The following is a 24,004-nucleotide window of genomic DNA, read 5'->3' as shown; positions in this document are numbered from 1 at the left end:
CCAGTAAAAAAAGAGAACTACAGGCCAATATCCCTGATGAATATGGATGCAAAAATTCTCAATAAGATACTAGCAAATCGAATTCAACAGCATATAAAAAGAATTATTCACCATGATCAAGTGGGATTCATTCCTGGGATGCAGGGCTGGTTCAACATTCGCAAATCAATCAACGTGATACATCACATTAACAAAAAAAAAGAGAAGAACCATATGATCCTGTCAATCGATGCAGAAAAGGCCTTTGACAAAATCCAGCACCCTTTCTTAATAAAAACCCTTGAGAAAGTCGGGATAGAAGGAACATATTTAAAGATCATAAAAGCCATTTATGAAAAGCCCACAGCTAACATCATCCTCAACGGGGAAAAACTGAGAGCTTTTTCCCTGAGATCAGGAACATGACAGGGATGCCCACTCTCACCGCTGTTGTTTAACATAGTGCTGGAAGCTCTAGCATCAGCAATCAGACAACAAAAGGAAATCAAAGGCATCAAAATTGGCAAAGATGAAGTCAAGCTTTCGCTTTTTGCAGATGACATGATATTATACATGGAAAATCCGATAGACTCCACAAAAAGTCTGCTAGAACTGATACATGAATTCAGCAAAGTTGCAGGATACAAAATCAATGTACAGAAATCAGTTGCATTCTTATACACTAACAATGAAGCAACAGAAAGACAAATAAAGAAAATGATCCCATTCACAATTGCACCAAGAAGCATAAAATACCTAGGAATAAATCTAACCAAAGATGTAAAGGATCTGTATGCTGAAAACTATAGAAAGCTTATGAAGGTAATTGAAGAAGATTTAAAGAAATGGAAAGACATTCCCTGCTCATGGATTGGAAGAATAAATATTGTCAAAATGTCAATACTACCCAAAGCTATCTACACATTCAATGCAATCCCAATCAAAATTGCACCAGCATTCTTCTCGAAATTAGAACAAGCAACCCTAAAATTCATATGGAACCACAAAAGGCCCCGAATAGCCAAAGGAATTTTGAAGAAGAAGACCAAAGCAGGAGGCATCACAATCCCAGACTTTAGCCTCTACTACAAAGCTGTAATCATCAAGACAGCATGGTATTGGCACAAAAACAGACACACAGACCAATGGAATAGAATAGAAACCCCAGAACTAGACCCACAAACGTACGGCCAACTCATCTTTGACAAAGCAGGAAAGAACATCCAATGGAAAAAAGACAGCCTCTTTAACAAATGGTGCTGGGAGAACTGGACAGCAATATGCAGAAGGTTGAAACTAGACCACTTTCTCACACCATTTACAAAAATAAACTCAAAATGGATAAAGGACCTAAATGTGAGACAGGAAACCATCAAAACCTTAGAGGAGAAAGCAGGAAAAGACCTCTCTGACCTCAGCCGTAGCAATCTCTTACTCGACACATCCCCAAAGGCAAGGGAATTAAAAGCAAAAGTGAATTACTGGGACCTTATGAAGATAAAAAAGCTTCTGCACAGCAAAGGAAACAACCAACAAAACTAAAAGGCAACCAACGGAATGGGAAAAGATATTTGCAAATGACATATCAGACAAAGGGCTAGTATCTAAAATCTATAAAGAGCTCACCAAACTCCACACCCGAAAAACAAATAACCCAGTGAAGAAATGGGCAGAAAACATGAATAGACACTTCTCTAAAGAAGACATCCAGATGGCCAACAGGCACATGAAAAGATGTTCAGCGTCGCTCCTTATCAGGGAAATCCAAATCAAAACCACACTCAGGTATCACCTCACGCCAGTCAGAGTGGCCAAAATGAACAAATCAGGAGACTATAGATGCTGGAGAGGATGTGGAGAAACGGGAACCCTCTTGCACTGTTGGTGGGAATGCAAATTGCTGCAGCCGCTCTGGAAAGCAGTGTGGAGGTTCCTCAGAAAATTAAAAATAGACCTACCCTATGACCCAGCAATAGCACTGCTAGGAATTTATCCAAGGGATACAGGAGTACTGATGCATAGGGGCACTTGTACCCCAATGTTTATAGCAGCACTCTCAACAATAGCCAAATTATGGAAAGAGCCTAAATGTCCATCAACTGATGAATGGATAAAGAAATTGTGGTATATATACACAATGGAGTACTATGTGGCAATGAGAAAAAATGAAATATGGCCTTTTGTAGCAACGTGGATGGAACTGGAGAGTGTAATGCTAAGTGAAATAAGCCATACAGAGAAAGACAGATACCACATGGTTTCACTCTTATGTGGATCCTGAGAAACTAAACAGGAACCCATGGGGGAGGGGAAGGAAAAAAAAAAAAAAAAAGAGGTTAGAGTGGGAGAGAGCCAAAGCATAAGAGACTCTTAAAAACTGAGAACAAACTGAGGGTTGATGGGGGGTGGGAGGGAGGGGAGGGTGGGTGATGGGTATTGAGGAGGGCACCTTTTGGGATGAGCACTGGGTGTTGTATGGAAACCAATTTGTCAATAAATTTCATATATAAAAAAAAAAAAAAAAAAAAAGGCCACATATTAAATCATCCCATTTATATGAAGAGTTTGAAATAAATCCATACAGACAAAAAGTACATTAACAATGGTCAGTGATTGGAGGGGGGAGGGAATGGGGAGTGTGTGCTGATGAGTATGGCATTTCTTTCTGGGGTGATGAAAACGTTCTGAAATTAGGGGGTGGTAATGGTTATACAACTTTGTGAATGAACTAAAATTCACTGAATTGTTCATTTTAAAAGGGTGAATTTTATATGTGAATTCTGCCTCAATAAAAAATGTACATCTGAGAAAAAAAAGTGCCACTGATTATCAGGGCATCCTGACTTCAGAAATATTAACATGCAACCCCCCCCCCCCCACAAACTCCAGAGCATTACAGAAAACGCTTGAGTCCCTGGTGACTGGCGTCTCCTCCCTGGTTCCCTCTGTCACAATCATGGTTATCAGTCTGATGGGAGAGCTAACAGCTGAGATCAACTCTCTGTCCTTACCATTGTGTTCTTTGGACCTGGGGTGGTAACCGCTTGGCTGTTACTTATCCCTGGAGAACGCACGACCCCTGGTAGCTCCCCTACACCCACCCCTGTGTGAATAAATCTTTTTCAAATTAGTTGGAGTGTGCCATCCGTCTCCTTTGGGACCCTGACGGATTCAGTACAGACCTGAGGAACACTGACATTTTACTTACATAAAAAAATAAAATGACTGTTTTAAAACTGTGTATAATTATTTAGTAATTGAGGGCAAAAGACACAAAATTATATAATGTGAATTGTAATCCTGCCTAGTCCCTTCGAAGATCTCAAATGACTTTCCCAGACACAGACAGCAAATGTACCCAGTTATTATGGCTTCCTCACATCGACCTGAAGAAAGCTCAGATTTTTTGCTTCCTCTCTCACTGCTCCTCCCAGGCACTGTGGGTACTGACCTGTTGGTTTTCCGAACAACGTGGCAATCTGCTCATCACTGCATCCAGCTCATCAAACTTCCTCAAGACGGCTTGGACTTCTGCAGAAAGCTCTTTGTACTCTGAAAACTGGTCTTGGAACACAGCTTTATAGCGTTCTCGTTCATCATCTGTCTGAATCACAGGGTATTTTCTGCGGGAAAAATTGGCCAGCGATGTAACTTTTTCACTGAAACGGACTGAATGGGAAATCAGCTTAGCTCTTTCCTCACTGACCACACCGTATCTTCAATTCAATGTACTACCTCTCAGGGAACAAACAGCTGAGAGAGAGGGAGAGAGGGAGAGAGGGAGAGAGGGAGAGAGGGAGAGACAGACTCTGAAGCAGGCTCCAAGCTCTGAGCTGTCAGCACAGAGCCTGACACAGGGCTCGAACTCACAAACCGTGAGATCATGACCTGAGCCGAAGTCAGACGCTTGGCCGACTGAGCCACCCAGGCGCCCCTGGATACAAATGATCTTAAGCAGGGGCGCCTGGGTGGCGCAGTCGGTTAAGCGTCCGACTTCAGCCAGGTCACGATCTCGCGGTCCGTGAGTTCCAGCCCCGCGTCAGGCTCTGGGCTGATGGCTCAGAGCCTGGAGCCTGTTTCCGATTCTGTGTCTCCCTCTCTCTCTGCCCCTCCCCCGTTCATGCTCTGTCTCTCTCTGTCCCAAAAATAAATAAACGTTGAAAAAAAAAAAAATTTATAACAAATGATCTTAAGCAGAGAGCATTAGCTTGGAGACAAACAGGAAAATGAAATGCCCAAATGGAATCTCTCCATTTCTACCTCGAAGAAGGACTTAGACACTCACGCCACATAGTCGGGCATCACGATAGGTTTAGGAATGTGGCCTGGGGGAATGTGCCCACTTAGTAGCTCAGGCTTCATTTTCGTTGGTCTCAATTCTTTGAAATTAGCTTCTTGGTCTCTCTGTCTGTCAACACCAGTGGCCATTTCACACTGCAGTTAGGGAGGAAAAGAGCATTTATTTGTAAACAGATGCAGAAGAAGAAGAACAAAACCACGACTTTATTTCTTAGAAGAAAATGGTGGGGAGAAGGAGTAGGAAGTAGAAGCAGAAATGAATACTTCGCTTTAGAATTACAGGTTTTATAGTCACAAAGTTGTTCTGAATGCTTTTGTAATGGCTAAAGGGAACCACACTGCAATACAGGAGTACATAACAGTACAAAACAATCGTGTGGGTGTCAAATGTGGAGGATGAAATGTTAAATGTAGGGTCTTAAGTAGTTTATTTAGGATTTATGCCTCAATTAGCTATAAAAGAATACAAAATGTAGTTCAAAATAAGAAGTTCATGGGCGCCAGGTGGCTCAGTCAGTTAAGCATCTGACCCTTGATTTCAGCTCAGGTCATGATCTCACGGTTCATGAGATTGAGCCCGCATTGGGCTCTGCACTGACAGAGTCTGCTTGAGATTCTCTCCCTCCCCCTCTCTCTGCCCCTCCCTGGCTCACATGCACTCTCTCTCTCTCAAAATAAATAAGTAAACTTGAAAAAAAAAAAAAAAAAGAAATTCAGAGATGAAAATGGAACAAGGCTACTTAAACAACAAGAGAAAAAATGACAGGGGAACTTGAGATGAATGAACTACCAGTAGCCACTGAGTAGGTCAGAAAGGGAAACAAGTTACATTGTCTTCATTACCTGAAATGGAAAACAAGCAAACCCAAGGGAAAGGCAGTGAAGGTCTTTCAGTTGTCCAAGAGTTCTGAACCTGTGATTCCCTGGTTTAAGTCATTCTGGTTTCTAGACTGGAGAGTTCATAGAGGCCTTTTTAGTAAAAAAATGGTACATTTCAAAAGAGGGGAAACAGCACAAAATGAAGTGGCCCAGAGAGGAAGTATCAGGACAGGCTTTCAAGCACTAAAATACCGACATATGGGAAGCAGGGATGCAAAGGCCCAGGGGAACCCATTCTAGAATGAGCAGGCTAACATGGGTATGTAGCTTTGGGGAGAGACTGTTCAGGAACCCCACTGGGCAGTGCCCAGAATACCAACCATGCTGGCGAGGCCTGTGGATGCCAGGAGAGGGGTTTCTATTTTACACAGAAAGAAGCAAGGTTCAGAGAAGTTAGGTATATTTTCTAGAGCCTCACAGCTGGGAAGTGGAAAAGCCACAATTAAAACCCAGAATTTTGGGGTCACCTGGGTGGCTCAGTCGGTTAAGCATCTGACTCTTGATTTCGGTTCAGGTCACGATCTCCTGGTAATGAGATCGAGCCCAGTGTTGGGCTCTGCACTGAGAGTGGAACTTGCTTAAGATTTTCTCTGTCTGGGGGCATCTGAGTGGCTCAGTTGGTTAAGTGTCTGACTTCGGCTAAAGCCATGATCTCATAGTTACTGGGTTTGAGCCCCACATTATGCTCAGAGACTGGAGACTGCTTCAGATTCTCTGTTCCTTCCTCTCTGCCCCTCTGCCATTCATGCCCCCTCTGTCTGTCTCTCTCTCAAAAATAAAATAAACATTAAAAAAAAATTTTTTTTTTAAAGATTCTGTCTCTCTCTGCCCCTCTCCCCTGCTTAGGCTCTCCCTGCCCGCCCCCAAAAACAACAACAACAAAAAACCCAGAACTTTTTGGGGTTTTAAGGAATAACACAAGGAAGGTTTACATAAATGCATACTGTTCAAGCCTCAATTGTGACAGCATGCTAGAAACGGTTGATTTCTCATTAGAGCAGTAAGCCCCCCTCCACTGACCCCTCTTTGGGACTTCAGCAGACACTTGCTGAATTAAACTTGCTGAACTAAACTGAGAGCAGCTTGGGCGGGGGGCAACTTGGCTGAAAACAAACTGCAACACAGGATTTTAAAACTTTGCTCTTTACCTTACCAGGCAGCTTTAAAATCCTTTTGTTTCCTGATTTCCCTATCTCTGAGGCTGCCTCTGAGGTTTGGTTTAAGATTAGCTCACACATTAGATGGTGAGGCTGCTAAACCAGCATTGGGGGAGGGTTGGAGAGGAGAAGCTGGGCCCAAGGCACCCAGGGTGACAGCTGGAAGGGGAACCAGATCATCTTGGTGCAGAAGGCATGCCTGGCCACTGGGCCCCAAACAGCAAGAATTCAAGTGCAGAGCAGGAAACCCCAAGGAAAGGAGATTAAACAAGAGTATTTCAGGGAACAGCTCCTGAGGTTAGTATTTATTCTCCTTTGTTCTCCACTGCTTGGGATGCCATTTCTTCATCCTACTGAATTCTTAATGTGTTTGATCTTGATAGTGAATCATGCTATAAAATTAGGGGGACCTTTTTTGGCTTAAATAAATGGATCTCTATTTCATGGCATCCCTTTTTAGCTTTTAAATATTTAACAACCCATTTCCCACACAGCTCACTGAAGGAGCTATGGAGCATGGTGACTCTCTAGAGCTTAGCGGCAGCCGCAGGTACCAAACTCGGGTTTCCAGGTCAAAATCATAATTTCTGCCCAGGCAGTCACAGTGGGCAGGAGAGCCCATAGGAGGGCGGTTGTTGTTTGTTTGCGTCTAGGTCAAGTTTTTCAAGCAGGAACTATTCATTTTCCTTACTTGCCTATACCTAGTTGTAAGATTCACTTTTTAATTTGAAAAGGGAGCTTTAAGGGGCGCCTGGGTGGCTCAGTTGGCTAAGCATCTGACTTCGGCCCAGGTTATGATCGCATGGTCAGTGAGTTTGAGCTGAGCTTCGGGCTCTGTGCTGACAGCTCACAGCCTGGAGCCTGCTTTGGATTCTGTACCTCCCTCTCTCTCTGCCCCTTTCCCGCTCATGTTCTGTCTCTCTCTCAAAGATAAATACATAAACATGAAAAAAAAAAAAACTTAAAAAAATAAATAAAAAGGGAGTTTTAAAGAAGTCAGAGTAGTTTCACAGTAGTTTCCATGCTGTCATCTGCTTTAAATTTTTTTGTTTTTATGCTCTTAACTTGTTTTTGGGTGAATGTCACTGACCCTAAGTTTCAGAAAACCTTATTGAGAAAAAAAAAATCTGAAAGCACACATAAGACAAAGAATCAAAACCTCATCAGGCTTTTAATTTTTTTTTTAATGTTTATTTATTTTTGAGACAGAGAGACAGAGCATGAATGGGGGAGGGGCAGAGAGAGAGGGAGACACAGAATCCGAAACAGGCTCCAGGCTGTCAGCACACAGCCTGACGCAGGGCTCGAACTCACAAACTGCGAGATCGTGACCTGAGCTGAAGTCGGATGCTTAACCGACTGAGCCACCCAGGGGCCCCTCATTAGGCTTTTATCGGATGGATGTGTTGGGCTCCACAGCCCTGGAACACATCACTCTCAAACCGTATCCGTGACTACAAACACATGGCCCGAGATTTCAGATGACCTTTCTTTGCTTCTAGCACAAATGAATGTCGTCAGCAAATATCAAAACAGCTTTATCATGAGGCAAGAGAAAGTAATTAAGCAATGGGGTAAGTAATGCTATGGTTATAATTACTAAGCTTTTCAAATTAAAAAATGTATTGGGGAGGGGGGGAAAGATGGGTGAAGAGGAGAGGGAGGTGCAGGCTAAGTCACGGGGATGAAAGGCACAGCATAAGGAATAGAGTCAATGACACTGGAATAGTGTTGTACGGTGAGAGATGGCAGTTACACTTGTGAGCAGAGCATAACATAGAGAGATGCTGAATCGCTATGTTGTATGCCTGAAAGTAATTAACTGTGTGTCGACTTCAATAAAAAAATGCTTTAAATAAAAACGGGCTGAATATGCTGCCAAGTGAGAAATAGTGTACATTTGTCCAAATGCTGAGTCTCTCTCCCTCTGAGCACAGAATACAACGGTGCAGAGGCCCCGGTCCCAAACCCACACCATCACCTTCAATGTTCAGATTAGATTCTCACTTTTCTGGCTTGGAAAAAAACCTGTTCTGCACTTAGGGAGTTATTAGAACTTTTTTCTGCCTCTGTTTGATCTTACTTTATGTCTATATATTTATTTTATTTTTTTTTTTCAACGTTTATTTATTTTTGGGACAGAGAGAGACAGAGCATGAACGGGGGAGGGGCAGAGAGAGAGAGAGGGAGACACAGAATCGGAAACAGGCTCCAGGCTCTGAACCATCAGCCCAGAGCCTGACGCGGGGCTCGAACTCACGGACCGCGAGATCGTGACCTGGCTGAAGTCGGACGCTTAACCGACTGCGCCACCCAGGCGCCCCTGTATATTTATTTTTAAAAATGATCTTATTTGCTTTTCAAAAAGTATATTTATTAAAGTACAAAATAAGAAGTTACAGTCTAGGAAAAAGCTCCAAACAAGGGACAGGAAACAAGGGACAGCTCAGAGAGGGTGCATAATTTCCTCAGAATCATGGAGTTACTAGTAATAAAACTCAGATTTGCCTGATTCCAAAGTTTATTTTGTTCGTCATACTACTGCCTCTCCTGTGGTAGGCTGCCAATTCTTACTAAGAACTGGGAAGGAAGCTGGTGGAAATCAAACCCAGTGAGAAGCTGGAGATCCAACCTTTTCTAAAAGGTTTCTAGCAGGTAAGTCCAATAGAGATTCCTCAATTAAGTCACGAGATTCCCTCTCACAGAAGTTTGCCTCTAGAACACACCTAATTGTAGATCCATAATGATTCATTTCCCAGGAAAAGAGCCCCATGAAAGGACATCTTTTGCATTCAGCAACCATATCTTGAAAGAGTATAAATTAACTGGATTGGTATGATTTTTCTTTTTTTTTTTTTTTAATTTATTTTGAGAGAAAGAGAGAGAGCATGTACGAGAGGGGAAGTGGGGAGAGAGAGAGGGAGAGAGAGAGAATCCCAAGCAGGCCCAGTGCTGTCAGCACAGAGCGTGACATGGGGCTCAAACCCATGAACCATGAACTGTGAAATCATGACCTGAGCTGAAATCAAGAGTCTGATGCTTAACCGACTGAGCCACCCAGGCGCCTCTGGATTGGTATGATTTTCAAAGGAGTTCTAGGAATGGGGGTTCCAACTCCACTAAGGTTATTTCTGACTATTCCAGGACCCCTCGGGAGCTGGGACCCTGCAACACACCCTGGATGTGATGCGTACCAGCCTTCTAAGGCAGCCTGGAAGAGGTACTCTGGCACTTGCTTGCAGATGTCCCTAACCCTGTCCTACCTGTGGAATCTGCTTTAGCCACATTCTCACCAAACCAGGATGCTGACCACCCTAGCATCTGGGGCAACTCCCCCCCAATTCAGCCAAACCTTTCAGGTGGACTCTACTCTGCACTTAACCCCACTGGTAAATCCCATGACCTCAAAGGGACTGACGAGGAAGCCCATAAATTCCACCATGGCAAAAAATGACCACCATTGCCACATCACTGTCACACTGCAGCCCCATTAAACAGCCCTGTCCAGCTTGCTGCTTAACAATCAACATCTGCAAAGTGCACACCACCTTCAACCCCCACAAAGCAAACAGATTAAGTCCCTGAGGATGATCTGAAACATACTTTTTTTTTTTTTAAGTTTATTTATTTATTTTAAGAGGGGTGCAGAGAGCGGGAAAGAGAGAATCCCAAGCGGGCTCTGTGCTGTCAGCGTGAAGCCCGAAGCAGGGCTTGAACTCACAAACCACGAGATCATGACCTGAGCCGAAACCAACAGTCTGACCCTCAAAACAACTGAGCCACCCAGGCGCCACCCCCATGAAATATACTTCTTAATGCTAGCACTCTAACTTGCTAACTCTGGTATCACGTTACACTATCACCTGTTAACAAGTTAAGTTTGTAGACCCCTTTTCATTATAAATAGCCTTTGTAATCCTGATTCATCTTCTAAACCAAAGTCCTTTTAAACTTGATTATTCTCCGTGCGGTGAGCACTATGTTAGGACTCTCATTGGGCTGAGAGGCAGCAATGATGGTCATTCCTGGCCAGGGTGGGATTCAAGAGTTTCGGAGTCAGTTCCTCTGAGGGAGTAGAACTTCCCAAAGGGTTAAGGTGGTACTAGAAACCTGGAATGAGAGTACCGGCAATGGTCTGCCCAAGATGCTCTGATGAGGACTCTCCACAGGGAAGACTGCTCTCTTCATTTGGTCAAACTTATTTATGTCTCAGTACTAACACTGGAAGGCAGCCCATAGGTAAGTTAAGGAAGCTGCACCTAAATCTCAAAGGGCCAGTGTTATTAATTAAATAAACATCAGCTTTACATTGCTCATCTCAATTTTATGTATGTATGTATGCAGGCTCCATGCCTAGCGCAAAGCCCAGAGCTCAAACTCACAACCCTGAAGTCAAGACCTGAGTCAATATCAAGAGTTGGACATTTAACCAACTGAGCACCCAGGCACCCCTGATCTGAAGTATTTGTTAGTTTAACTCGTTAAAAGCTTTTAAAATTTTGAAGGGGGACCTGGGTGGTTCAGTGTCCAATTCTTGATTTCAGCTCAGGTCATGATCTCACTATTTGTGGGATCTCCACGGAGAGCACAAAGCGTGCCTGGCATTCTCCTTCTCTCTGCCCCTCCCTACTTGCCCTTGTGTATGCATGTGTTCTTTTTCTCTCAGAATAAACATTAAAAATAGATAGATAGATAGATAGATAGATAGATAAATAAATAAATCCCTTACTTCACTGTGAATAAAACACTTTCATATAGTATTTGTGTTATAATATAGAGAATAAAGTTAAAAAGAACCTATAGGGGTGCCTGGGTGGCTCTGTTGGTTAAACGTCCAACTCTTGATATAGACTCAGGTCATGATCTCATGGTTGTGGGATCAAGCCCTATATTCGGCTCCATGCTGAGCACGGAGCCTGCTTTGGATTCTCTCTCCCTCTCCCCCTGACCCTCCCCTGCTCATGCTCTCTCTCTCTTAAAATAAATAAATAAATAAACTTTAAAAGCAAAAAAGATCCTGGGCACCTGAGTGGCTCAGTCAGTTACTTAACTGACTCAGTTTTGGCTCAGGTCATGATCTCACAATTTTGTGAGGTGGAGCCCCACATCAGGCTCTGTGCTGACAGTGGAGGGCCTGCTTGTGATTCGCTTTCTCTCCCTCTGTCTCTACCCCTCCCCCGCTCACACTGTATCTGTCTCTCTCAACATGAATAAACTTCAAAAAAACCCCAAAAAACCTATAAAAGGTATTTTTAAAATGCATTCACTTAAAGGACTTGTATAAATTAGCAACTTAGTAAAAAAGTGGACAGGATACAGTTTAACAGGGAAGGAAAAGCAAACATAATACATTAAAAATGCTCAATCTCACTCCTTATAAGAGAAATGTAAATTACAACTATATTAGATATCATTTTTCACCTATCAGGTTGACAAATGTCAACAAATTTCCTAACACAGTGTGTTGGTCAAGGTGTGAGGTAGCCCGTGGTGCTGCTGGGAGTACAAATTGGCAAAACTTCTATTGGGCAACCTGGTAGTCAAAATAAACACGTGCATTTCTTCTAATCCAGAAATTTCCTTCTCAGAATTTATCTTTCAGGTGCACTTACGCATATCTGGAAGGAAGTATGTACAAGCATATACTTGGATGTATACAGTTATTCACTGCAGCACTGTTTTTAATAGAGAAAGATTGGAAACAACTTAAATGGTCATTAAAAAATTTTTTTTAATGTTTATTTATTTTTGACAGAGATAGAGAGAGAGCAAGCAAGCAAACAAGTGGGGGAGGGGTATAGAGAGAGGGAGACAGAGAATCCAAAGCAGGCTCCAGGATCCGAGCTGTCAGCACAGAGCCCAACATGGGGCTTGAACCCAGGAACTGTGAGATCACGACCTGAGCTGAAGTCGGACGCTTAACTGACTGAACCACCCAGGCGTTCCATAAATGGTCATTTATGGTTAGGTAAATTATGTAACATCCATATAATGCAATACTATATATATAGCTATAAAAAGAGAATGCAGAAATTCTTTATGTATTAATAAGGAAACATCTCAAGAAACATATTGTTAAGTGAAAAAAAAGGGACGTATGTAACTGTGTATGGGATGGCAGTGTGAAAGGGGGAGTTAAGCAAATATATATACATTTTACATATGCGTATATATGTAATATGTATGTATAATATAAACAGATATCTGAAAGGAAACACAAGGCACTGATAACACTGGTTCCTTCCAAGTGGGAGAGCTGGGAAGCTGAGAGAGAGGAGTGAGAGAAGACTTTGTATTAAAGACCCCTTTGAATTTTTTTTGTTTGTTTTTGAGAGAGAGAGAGAGAGAGAGAGAGGGAGGGAAGGAGGGGTTGCAGAGAGACGGGGGTACAGAGGATATGAAGCAGGCTCCACACTGACAGAAGAGAGCCTGATGTGGGACTCGCACTCATGAACCATGAGATCGTGATCTAAGCCAAAGTCTGATGCTCAACCAGCCTAGTCACCCAGGCGCCCTTGAGAGCCTTTTGAATTTTGAACCAAGTAAATATACTCCCTTTTCAAAGAAACAAACAAATCCAAAGTCTGGACTCTCAACCTCTTGCTTAGAAATAATACCCAATATTTTTAAAAAAGGACTTTTCAATGAGGTAAAATTATGATAATATATTAGGTTTTTACATATGTGTATATAAGTATAATAACAGCATCTCATTTAATTCTCTCAGCAAACATGTGATGTAGAAATTATTATTATTATTCCAATTTTACAGAAGAAATTAAGGCATGGAAAGTTAAATACCTTGCCTATTGTCACACTATTAGTAAATTCTGGAATAGGAATTTTCTTCCTGACACAACAAAATTTAGCATCTGAAAACAAGATGAGAAGGTCAGAAAAGAATGTCAAAGAACTTTAAAGAGACTAAAAAAAGTTTGAGAGAATCTCCTTTACTTAAAAAAATTAAATTTTAAACATATAAGGAGAATCAACTGTTCACAGGTTCAACTAACAAAATGAAAAGACACTATAAAAACTATAAAAGCCATAATTTTGCCCAATAAACACCATGTACATGTCTAATTTGATCCTCTCATTATGAGAAAAAAGTTGAAAGTTAAACTCCATGTTCAGTTAGGAACTCAATGTAATAGATACACTTTCACAGACACATGATCTACTCTGCAGGTAAACAGATAAGAGAGAAGTATTTAACAAATCTAGACATAAAATAATAATGTGAACTTTATTCTTACCATTTTCCTTTTTGATGGCAACGATGGCTCACTTATCTGGAACAAAAAAGAGTTAAAATGACTTTTCAAAGGTGTGTGAGGCTACTGTGTTAATATTTTCATCCATTTGCATTTATAGCCCAATCTCAACTTCACAGAGGTCAGTTCTCTGCTTGACAGATGCTCCTCCCCCTCACCTGGGTGACTTTCGATTGGCTGGAAAAGAGCCAGAGGAGGGATAACGATAACCTCTAGTCAGTCAGGAACAGACAGCAGGGTTGGAGTACAGACATGATAGAGACTATCAGGTAAAGTGCTCTGAATTACCTAGAGATTTTATTTATTCTTGGCTCCCAATACCTTGTGCAATTAAAGAGCTGGAAACAGAGACCGTTATAAAATTAACAGAAAAAACCCATAGGCCAGAATAGCTTCTAACTATTAAGAAGTCACAGCAACACCCAAACTGGGACCACCTCCTATAGCAGTCTCAACAAGTCTCATCAACCACTGGAAAAAGTCTGATGGGAACAAGTTTTGAGAAAGGAAAAAGAAATGAATATATCATGTCGATAATTATAATCCTATTCATGAAGAATTTGGAAACAACATTAAGAACTCTGTTGTTATTAAACTTACATAAAATTATGAGGAAATGTGGGTGTTTCAGTATCTGGATTTCATACTGACTGAATCTGAAATTCTCTATTTTGTATACACAGATGTAAAATTAAGAAATATGCTTAATGTGCTAAGATAAATCTTTAGAAATAACTTGAATCTAGGGGCACCTGGGTGGCTCAGTCGATTGGGTGTCCGACTTCAGCTCAGGTCATGATCTCACGGTTTGTGGGTTTGGGCCCCGCATCATCTCTCTGCTGACAGCTCTGAGCCTGGAGCCTACTTCGGATTCTGTGTCTCCCTTTCTCTCTGCCCCTCCCCTACTCACACTCTGTCTCTCTCTCTCAAAAATAAATAATAAATATTAAAAAAAAAAAAAAAAGAAAGAAAGAAACAACCTGACTCTATGGAGTTCCAGTAAGATTAATATATTGTGATGAGAGAGTATGGATCACATTGCAACATGTTGAGGTTCATCGTACAAACACAAGGTACTTGTTATAAAATTAGTCAAGTTTTATGTGTAAGATTCATGCAAAAGAGTAAACACAAAATACACAGATCAGTGAGTAAATAAATAGGTTACTGAGTACTTTTTTTTTTTTTTAATGTTTATTTATTTTTGAGACAGAGAGAGACAGAGCATGAATGGGGACGGGTCAGAGAGAGAGGGAGACACAGAATCTGAAGCAGGCTCCAGGCTCCAAGCTGTCAGCACAGAGCCTGATGCGGGGCTCGAAATCACAGACTGTGAGATCATGACCTGAGCCGAAGTAGAATGCTTAACCAACTGAGCCACCCAGATGCTCCTGTTCAAAAAATTTTTTAATTTTTTTTTTCAACGTTTATTTATTTTTGCGACAGAGAGAGACAGAGCATGAACGGGGGAGGGGCAGAGAGAGAGGGAGACACAGAATCGGAAACAGGCTCCAGGCTCTGAGCCATCAGCCCAGAGCCCAACGCGGGGCTCGAACTCACGGACCGCGAGATCGTGACCTGGCTGAAGTCGGACGCTTAACTGACTGCGCCACCCAGGCGCCCCTCAAAAAATTTTTAAATATGGCTTCTATATAATCTTATCCCTCAGGCATTGTTATTATATTATTATTATTAATTCTCCTCCTTCTTATATTTAATTAGTTAAATCCTACAAATAAAAACAAGTGCCAGACTCTCATTCTAATTTTGGGAACACTCTTTTCCCCAAAGTAAGAATGAAACATCAAAATGCCCAGGCAAGTGTTCAGAGTATGTTCATGACCACTCAGCCTCTTGATACTTGAAAAAATCAAATACGGGGGCGCCTGGGTGGCGCAGTCGGTTAAGCGTCCGACTTCAGCCAGGTCACGATCTCGCGGTCCGTGAGTTCGAGCCCCGCGTCAGGCTCTGGGCTGATGGCTCAGAGCCTGGAGCCTGTTTCCGATTCTGTGTCTCCCTCTCTCTCTGCCCCTCCCCCGTTCATGCTCTGTCTCTCTCTGTCCCAAAAATAAATAAACGTTGGAAAAAAAAAAAATTAAAAAAAAAAAAAAAAAAAAGAAGAAAAAGAAAAAATCAAATACGGTTCACTGTATTCTTTTTTTTTTTTTTTTTAATGTTTATTTTTGAGACAGAGAGAGACAGAGCATGAACAGGGGAGGGTCAGAGAGAGAGGGAGACACAGAATCGGAAGCAGGCTCCAGGCTCTGAGCTGTCAGCACAGAGCCCTACGTGGGGCTCGAACTCATGGACCGTGAGATCATGACCTGAGCCGAAGTCAGACACTTAACCGACTGAGCCACCCAGGCGCCCCCGGTTCACTGTATTCTTACTTCACTTTATTTAAGTCACCGGAAGAAAGTGTCACTCATCATAACATGTAAATAAGCACTTTCTCCTTATAATTGAAAAGTTATTTTTTTTTTAGTTAAGCTTTACCATATTAAAGAATCAACACTGTTCTTAAACTTACTTTAACGGGGAGACATTTATTGTACTGAATATGGTCTTATTCTTAGTTGTAAGAATCAGTAGCTGTGTTTTCCCCTTAAGCATCACAGACATAATGCAATCGACAAACGATATATTGTATTTACACATCTGGTACCTAACTGCAATGTTCTAGAACAGTGACACGCCAGAGTGGGTGATCCCACCCAAAGCAGGTCAGTCAATGAGGTAGGATTCTTGAACTTCAGATCATTAAAACAAAAAGGTTGGGGGGGGGCACCTGGGTGGTTCAGTCAGTTAAATGCCTGACTCCTCATTTCAGCTCAGGTCATGATCCCATGGTTCATGAGATCAAGCCCTGTGTCAGGTTTTGCACTGACAGCAGGGAGACTGCTTGGGATTCTCTCTCTCACCCTCTGTCCCTACCCCACTCACATACTCTCTCTCTCAAAATAAACAACATAAACTTAAAAAAGCCTTTTATAAAATTTTTGTTTTAAGAACTATGTATATTTAACAAGGGGATAAATAACAGGAAAAAAATTAAAAATGAATGAAGGATTATGAAGTTCCTTACCTCCTGCTGTTCCATGTATTCCCTATGTCTCCGAGCTGCCTCATGCCTCCATAACTTTAGGCAAACCAAAGCACTAACGAGATAAACAATCATGGTGACAAACAGGAAGATCATCGCTGCTATCTGTCCTCCTTCTACCCGGCAGAACAATGCATTCATCGGTGTATTGAATAATGGATAGTAGCAGAGTCCCCCTCGGTTGGTATCATTCACATAGACTATGGCTGCAGCCATATACAAAATAAACAAGGCAACGTTAATTCCAAATTCGGTCAGAGGCCACCAGTTAGAATCCAAAAGAATGGTCCGATAATACATGGACATGCCAAGAACCAGAATGATAACGGTGGCGATCCAAGCTAATCCAGCAACCACGAGTACAAAAGGGGTTTTGGGGCCACTGTAGTAATAGCCCCCGTATGTACTGCCCAGGCCACCGAGGCCTCCCATGCCATAGGGCTGTGAATATCCGAACAAGTTATACCACTCGCTGTCCTTGTAAATGTAAGCCGTGACACAGGCAAAGACACCAGCTCCCAAGAGCAGCTCCACCACACCCAGAATTCGCAGCAGGCCTGCCCACGACTTCATGTAGGAATACCTCAGGTTATACTCCTCCACCTTCTCACTGTACGTTCGGGCTGTCTGTGTGTGGCGGCCTAGTGAACCGTAGGGGTCGTGGGGAAACATTGCCTCAGCCTCTTTCGGGGAACTGAAGGTTCCTTCTGACCCTCCGTAAGGATCTTTGTCGGAGTTGGGGGGTGAACGGTGGTTTGGTCTTGCTGGAGAGGATGGAGGTGAACACTCCACTCCATCGGAGATGTATCTGATGTCAGACACCGGCTTATCCCATCCCAGGTCCTTTTTCTTCCCTCTGAAGAAGTTCTTCCAGGACTCAGGGACAAAGCGCCTTACGGGTTTGAGATCTGGCGCTATGGCCGGTTCCTCTGTGTCACTTGAGTAGAAGTCTGGGCCGAATGGTGGCTGTAATGGGAGAGGGGGTGGTGGCAAGGGATCAGCGCTCACGGCCAGCTCACTGTCATGAAGAGTCTGGAGGGTTCCTATGGTGCCATCTTGATAGGGTGAGTCCCTTGGGACCTCATCATAGTGCCTGTCCCGAATCTTGCATCTTCCATCACTGGACGACATTTGTGATTTTTACACCTGTGGCCAAGAAAAAAGTTATCACTTATGCCTAGTTATTTATTCTTTCAACGATGCTGATTTTATCCACTTAATGGCAGATGATCATATTTAGGAAACCAATATGATCATGTCTAACGATCATGATATGTAAAAATGATAACATAAACAGGTATATTTTAAACATATGCGGGGCGCCTGGGTGGCTCAGTCGGTTAAGTGTCTGACTTCAGCTCAGGTCATGATCTCACGGTTCGTGAGTTTGAGCCCCATGTCAGGCTCTGTGCTGACAGCTCAGAGCCTGGAGCCTGTTTCAGATTCTGTGTCTCCCCCTCTCTCTCTGACCTTCCCCCATTCATGCTCTGTCTCTCTCTGTCTCAAAAGTAGATAAACGTTAAAAAAAAAAAAAAAAAAAACTTAAAAAAAAACATATGTAACACACTAGCCAGGGATATCATCATCGTTCTATATGATTTTAAGGGGAATCAAAATTTAAAATCTTAGTTCTGAATTAAAACATTGATAAGTCTAACTTACCTTACGAGCCCTATGAACAACGGACTGTAAACACCATAACGGAAACCAAATTTTAACAATACAGGATACTGACACACCCCAAATAGAATCCTTTCTTCAAACATCTGAATCAAAATATTTAATAGTTTGGGCATACCAAAGCTTGATGGGTCAGCAAATTCTCTTCATTTTCATTACCTCAAATCTGCTTTGGAAAGGCCTGGGAGAAGCAATCTGATAAACAGAGGGAGTGAAGAGCACCTTTCTTTCTTAAATCAGGGAAGTCAGTGTAGGGGACTTGCTTCTTCCACTCTAAAATATAAACACTTCATATTAGATTTTGAAATTTTTTTTGTAATGTTTATTTACTTTTGAGACAATAGTAAGCAAGAGACAGAGTGCAAGCAGCAGAGGGGTAGACAGAGGGAGAAACAGAATCTGAAGCGGGCTCCAGGCTCTGAGCTGTCAGCCCAGAGCCGGATGTGGGGCTTGAACTTACGAACCATGAGATCATGACCTGAGCTGAAGTCGGACGCTTAACCGACTGAGCCACTCAGGCGCCCCTTAGATTTTGAAATTTGAAAACTCAGAGGAAAAAAAAAAAGCCACCAAAGCTTAAGATTCCCCGAAAGTACAACACAGAACAGCCATGTATATCATGTATGTCACTCTTTCCAGTGCAGCCACCTCAAGGTGATCTGCTGTTGCCATAATGACACTCAGAAAGTATCTCAGAGGGGGTTTGAGCCACCTAAAAAATAAAGCACAGAAAAAGCACTTTCACTAAACCTGTTTGATTTCTTTCACACAATCAATGACCTGGACACGTATAAAAAAAGGAGGACACTTTCTGCTAATGTAACTACTAGGTTTAGGACACAATGAATTTCTCCCTCATATTGCTCATGAAGCAAGTATTTGCTAAAGACTCACCGGCCATATAGCATTGTACTTGGTACCATGAAGGTCTCAAATTTTAAATGAAGAATCTTGCCTTTATGGTGTTGAACCATTTAGAAATTCTTAAGGCTTTTTTTTCCCCTAATGTTTATTTTTAAGAGAGAGAGAGAGAGAGAGACAGAGCGTGAGCAGAGAGAGAGAGGGAGACACAGAATCTGAAGCAGGTTCCAGGCTGCTCACAGATCCCAACGTGGGGTCCAAATTCATGAACCGCGAGTTCGTGACCTGAGCCAAAGTCAGATGCTTAACCAACTGAGCCACCCAGGTGCCCCAGCTTTTTTTTTTTTTTTTTAAAGTTTCTTTATTTATTTTGAGAGAGAGAGAGAGAAGCAATGAGCAGGGGAGTGACAGAGAGAGAGAGGGAGAGAGAGAGAATTTCAGCAGGCTCCACACTGTCAGCTTGGGAGCCTGATGTGGGGCTTGATTTCACAAACCATGAGATAGTGACCTGAGCCGAAATCAAGAGTCAGACGTTTAACTAACTGAGCCACCCAGGCACCCCCTAAGGCTTTGTTTTGTTTTGTTTTTTTAAGTTTATTTTTTAAATTTATTTTGAGAGAGAGAGAGCAAGCGACAGCCTGGAAGGGACTGAGAGAGAGAGGGAGAGAAAATCCCAAGCAGGCTCTTCGCTGACTCAGGGATTGAACCCACAAATCGTGAGATCATGACCTGAGCTGAAACCAAGAGCAGGACGCTTAACTGAGTGAGCCACCCAGGGTTCCACTAAGGCTTTGTTTTATTTTATTTTGTAAAATGGAGACCTATCATTCAACAAATATTTGCCAAACATCTACCATGTACCAGGCATACTGAAAGTGTATAAGTGAACAAAACCAACTGAAATCCCTGCCTTCATGGAAATTAAATCTCAGTGAAGGGATAAAAAATGATAGATAAGGGAAGTGAAAGACATCTGATCAGACGCTAAGGAACTAAGAATGGTGAGAAGGTACTTTGTGGGCAGGATATTATAATTCTAAATAGAACGACATTGGAAGTCTCCATAGAGAATATGACATCTGAATACACAAATGAAGGATGTGAAGGAGGAAGCCAGACAGGTTATCAGGGGAAGAGGTCCAGGCTGCAGGAGGTCCAGCTGCTGCAAAAGCCTTGAGGTGGGAGTGCTCAGCAAGTTCAAGAACTATTAAGTCATGGAGGACAATGGGGCAGCAAGTAGTAACAGAGAGGAGAGGGTAAGTAGTAGAATTAAGTCCATTTGAATCACTAGGGTCTTGAAAACCATTGGAAAGAATTCTGGCTATTATTGGAAGTGAGATGAAAAGCCAATGGAGCATTTTGAGTAGAGAAGCGACAGGATCTGACTTATTTTATTTTTTTAATTTTTATTTTTGAGAGAGAAAGAGACACAAAGTGTGAGCAGGGGACGGGCAGAGAGAGAGGGAGACACAGAATCTGAAGCAGGCTCCAGGCTCTGAGCTGTCAGCACAGAGCCCGACGCAGGGCTCGAACTCACAGACTGTGAGATCATGACCTGAGCCAAAGTCGGACGCTCAACTCACTGAGCCACCCAGGTGCCCCAGGATCTGACTTGTTTTAATAGGATCACTCTGGATGCTATGTCAAGGGTACGCTCCAGGAGACAAGGGAGAAAACAGGGAGAATGGCTAAGAGGCAACAGATTTAGTCCAAAGGACCACGGTGATAACAATGGAGACAAAAAGAAGTCAGATTTTTAAATACAGGGAATTAATTTTTTTTCCTATAGAAACATTCAAACATAATAAAAAGTGGAAAGAATAGCATTATGAACCCTTATGTACCCATCAACCAGCTTCAAAAATTATCAATTTATGACCAATCTTCTTTCCTCTATACCTCCTACTTATTCCTTCTGCCAATAGATTGCTTTGAAGCAAATCTCAGACACGAGATCATTTCATACGCAACATTTCTCCACCCCTCCAGTTTAACCCTGGGTATAAGCAGTCTGAAGAGTTTGAAGATACCCATTAGAAATCCAGGTAGAGAGGGGCGCCTGGGTGACTCAGTCGGTTAAGCTTCTGACTTCAGCTCACGTCATGATCTCAGGGTTTGTGGGTTCCAGTCCCTCTGTGCTATCAGCACAGAGCCTGCTTCAGATCCTCTGTCTTCCTCACTCTCTGCCTCTCCTCCTGCCCCCCTCTCTCTCTCAAAAATAAATAAAAACATTAAAAAAATGTAAAAAAAAAAAAAAATCCAGGCAGATACATCCAGTAGGCAGTACACACACAGAAAGGTAAGTAATACCATAGATTAGATACAATCACCCAAGGACTAGGTGAAAATGGAGAGTTCTAAATTTCTGCGTCTTTTAGTGAGGCACTCCAATTAAACAAAATTTTTTTTAGGGGTGCCTGGGTGGCTCAGTCGGTTGAGCGTACGACTTCAGCTCAGGTCATGATCTCACAGTTTGTAGTTCAAGCCCTGTGCTGACAGCTCGGAGCCTGGAGCCTGGAGCCTGTTTCGGACTCCTTGTCTCCCTCTCTCTCTGCCCCTCCCCCTCTCATGCAAGGTCTCTGAAAAATGAATACAACCCTTAAAAAAAAAAATAAAAAAAATTTTTTTAATGTTTGTTTATTTTTGAGAGTGAGAGAGAGAGTGGGAGAGAGAGAGAGACAGGGCATGAGCAGGGGAGGGGCAGAGAGAGAGAGAGAGAAAGAGGCAGACACAGAATCTGAAGCAGGCTCCAGGCTCTGGGCTGTCAGCACAGAACCTGAGGTGAAGCTTAACCCACCAACAGTGAGATATGACCTGAGCACAAGTCTGATGGTTAACCAACTGAGCCACCCAGACATCCCTGGGGTACTCCAATTTTAGAGAATTAACTCTGAAAGTCCCAGCATGGTGCCCAAAGTGGCAGCTCTATAAATGACATCAAATAAGGATTATTTTTGTCTCTGTCATTTAGCTCATCTGTGTCTAAAAACATAGAGAAAATTTTTTTTCTTAAACTTGTTTACATTTTTAAATAGTTTTTAAAGTTTTATTTACTGCGAGAGAGAGAGAGCGCGCAAGCAGGGGAAGGGCAGAAAGAGACAATCTTAAGCAGGCTCCACAGTGAGCGTGGAGCCCTATACGGGGCTGGATCCCACCCTACAACCTGATCATGACCTGAGCGGAAATCAAGAGTCAGATGCTCAACCCACCAAGCCATCCATGGGCCCCTGATACATACCCATGTAAAGGATATCCTTGCTTAATTTAACACACAGGTAAAAAAAAAAAAAAAGTGTGCTTCATTGTAATGGGTTTACCTTATCTTCATCAATGCAAAGTGGCTCATTTGAATTAGACTATCTTATTCACGTTTAAATAAAATACAAAAACAATAAATTTGAAGAATCATGCAATTAACATAACACGTGATTTTAGAAGGGAATGGTCAGCGGTATTTTATCACGTTAGTTGTCTGGCTACCCCTCCTGTATGGTTCAGGGTGTCACTGAGAGCCCACTTGGATTCAGCATGCTGAGGCACAGTGGGTCTTTGTTTTGGTCAAGCCCCTGGACCCTGACTCCATTCTGTTGGAACTCACAGCTCTGAACGCCACATCGGTGGGAGGAGAAATGGTTTCCCCCAGGAAAGTGACACGGCAACCCAACTCGGTAGCCTCTCCAAAAACAGAATCATCGCTTTAGCCAGCTTTAAAGTTTTGCTGGGCCCAAGAGATGTTTCTGCTCTTCCTAGGGGTTGGGAAAGCTCCCTGATGGTTTTAACCCACGCGTGAGTGCCATGGGACACCCAGCATCTTCGCTGGGGTCTCCCTCGAGCCTGCCGTTTCGCGTCCGGTCCCAGAATCCCGTTCAGTCTTCGGCTCTGCCCACCCCAGGGAACTACCCCAGGGAGCGCTCCTGCTTCGCGTCCCAGGGAAAACCCATTCTCAGTCTTCCGAGATGACGCCCCAAAGCGGCCGGAACTAAGTTGGTGCCCCGGTCAGGATAGGAGGATCCCCGCGCCAGGGAAGGGCGGCGCCTTCGCGGCCGGCGGGGCGCGTCTCGCGGCGCACCTGTGTCCCTTGGATGAAAGCGCGCTAGTTGAGGAGCCCTCCTGACGCGCTGGCCCCGCTCTCCCCGTGGCCCTTACCTCTCTCCGCGCCGCCGTCTGGTCTCGGCCGAAGGTTATGGCGGGGCTGAAAGGAGAGCGCAGCAGGACCAGGAGCGCGCTGAGAGCCCACGGCCTCGCCCTCCCGACCCGCGCACCTGCCGGGGGCCGCCGGGCCCTCCCCGCCCACGTCCGGATCACGTAGGCCCCACCCCTCACGCCCCCTCACCTGCGCGGCCGCCGGGAAGAGCGCGCTCGCCACCCGCGGCGCCGAAACCAGGCTCAGCTCCCGGGGCGGAGCCGAGCCACGTTTGCCCCGCCCGGCTTTGTCGGGAACGGACTCCTGCTAGGAGCCAGGGAGCGGACTCCTGCTAGGAGCCAGGGAGGGTCGGGGACCGCCCCCGCACCTCAGAGCTGCTGTTACAAACCCGCGCCGCGCATGCGCATACATGGCTTGGAAAGGTAGTGAAGGTGAGATTCACCGACCTCCAGAGTTCTCTTTGCAAGGTTCTCTTACTTTTCTGAAAAGTGTTAACAATGGATAAAGGAGATTCACGTATTATGCCCAATGATACCTTGCCGACAATACATGTTAGGAAATACTAAAAGAGGAAACGAAAAGAAATTCAACATTTTAATTTTGATATAAATTACTTTCCATAAAGTAT

At 43.3% G+C, this 24,004-nt stretch overlaps 1 protein-coding gene across 2 annotated transcripts in view; it reads right to left on the bottom strand.

Moving 5' to 3' along the window:
- The window catches only part of MARVELD2 (MARVEL domain containing 2), a 33,050-nt gene extending 9,544 nt beyond the window's left edge, over window positions 1-23,506 (bottom strand). The window contains exons 1-5 of one of the 2 annotated variants that reach the window (XM_030322492.2): window positions 23,379-23,506; window positions 16,674-17,837; window positions 13,571-13,606; window positions 4,265-4,413; window positions 3,431-3,602 (exon numbers count right to left, since the gene is read on the bottom strand). In XM_030322492.2, the coding sequence (XP_030178352.1) occupies window positions 3,431-3,602; window positions 4,265-4,413; window positions 13,571-13,606; window positions 16,674-17,822 (1,506 nt within the window). In that variant the 5' untranslated portion in view covers window positions 17,823-17,837; window positions 23,379-23,506. Of the gene's footprint in view, window positions 1-3,430; window positions 3,603-4,264; window positions 4,414-13,570; window positions 13,607-16,673; window positions 17,838-18,530; window positions 18,639-23,378 lie in introns of those variants that run through there. The other variant, XM_032593301.1, reaches the window with a different exon arrangement.
- Between the last annotated feature and the right edge of the window lie 498 nt (window positions 23,507-24,004).

This window comes from Lynx canadensis, chromosome A1 (genome assembly GCF_007474595.2).
Source record: "Lynx canadensis isolate LIC74 chromosome A1, mLynCan4.pri.v2, whole genome shotgun sequence".
In the NCBI taxonomy this organism is placed as follows: Eukaryota; Metazoa; Chordata; class Mammalia; order Carnivora; family Felidae; genus Lynx; species Lynx canadensis.
This window is presented reverse-complemented; position numbering and strand designations above follow the sequence as displayed.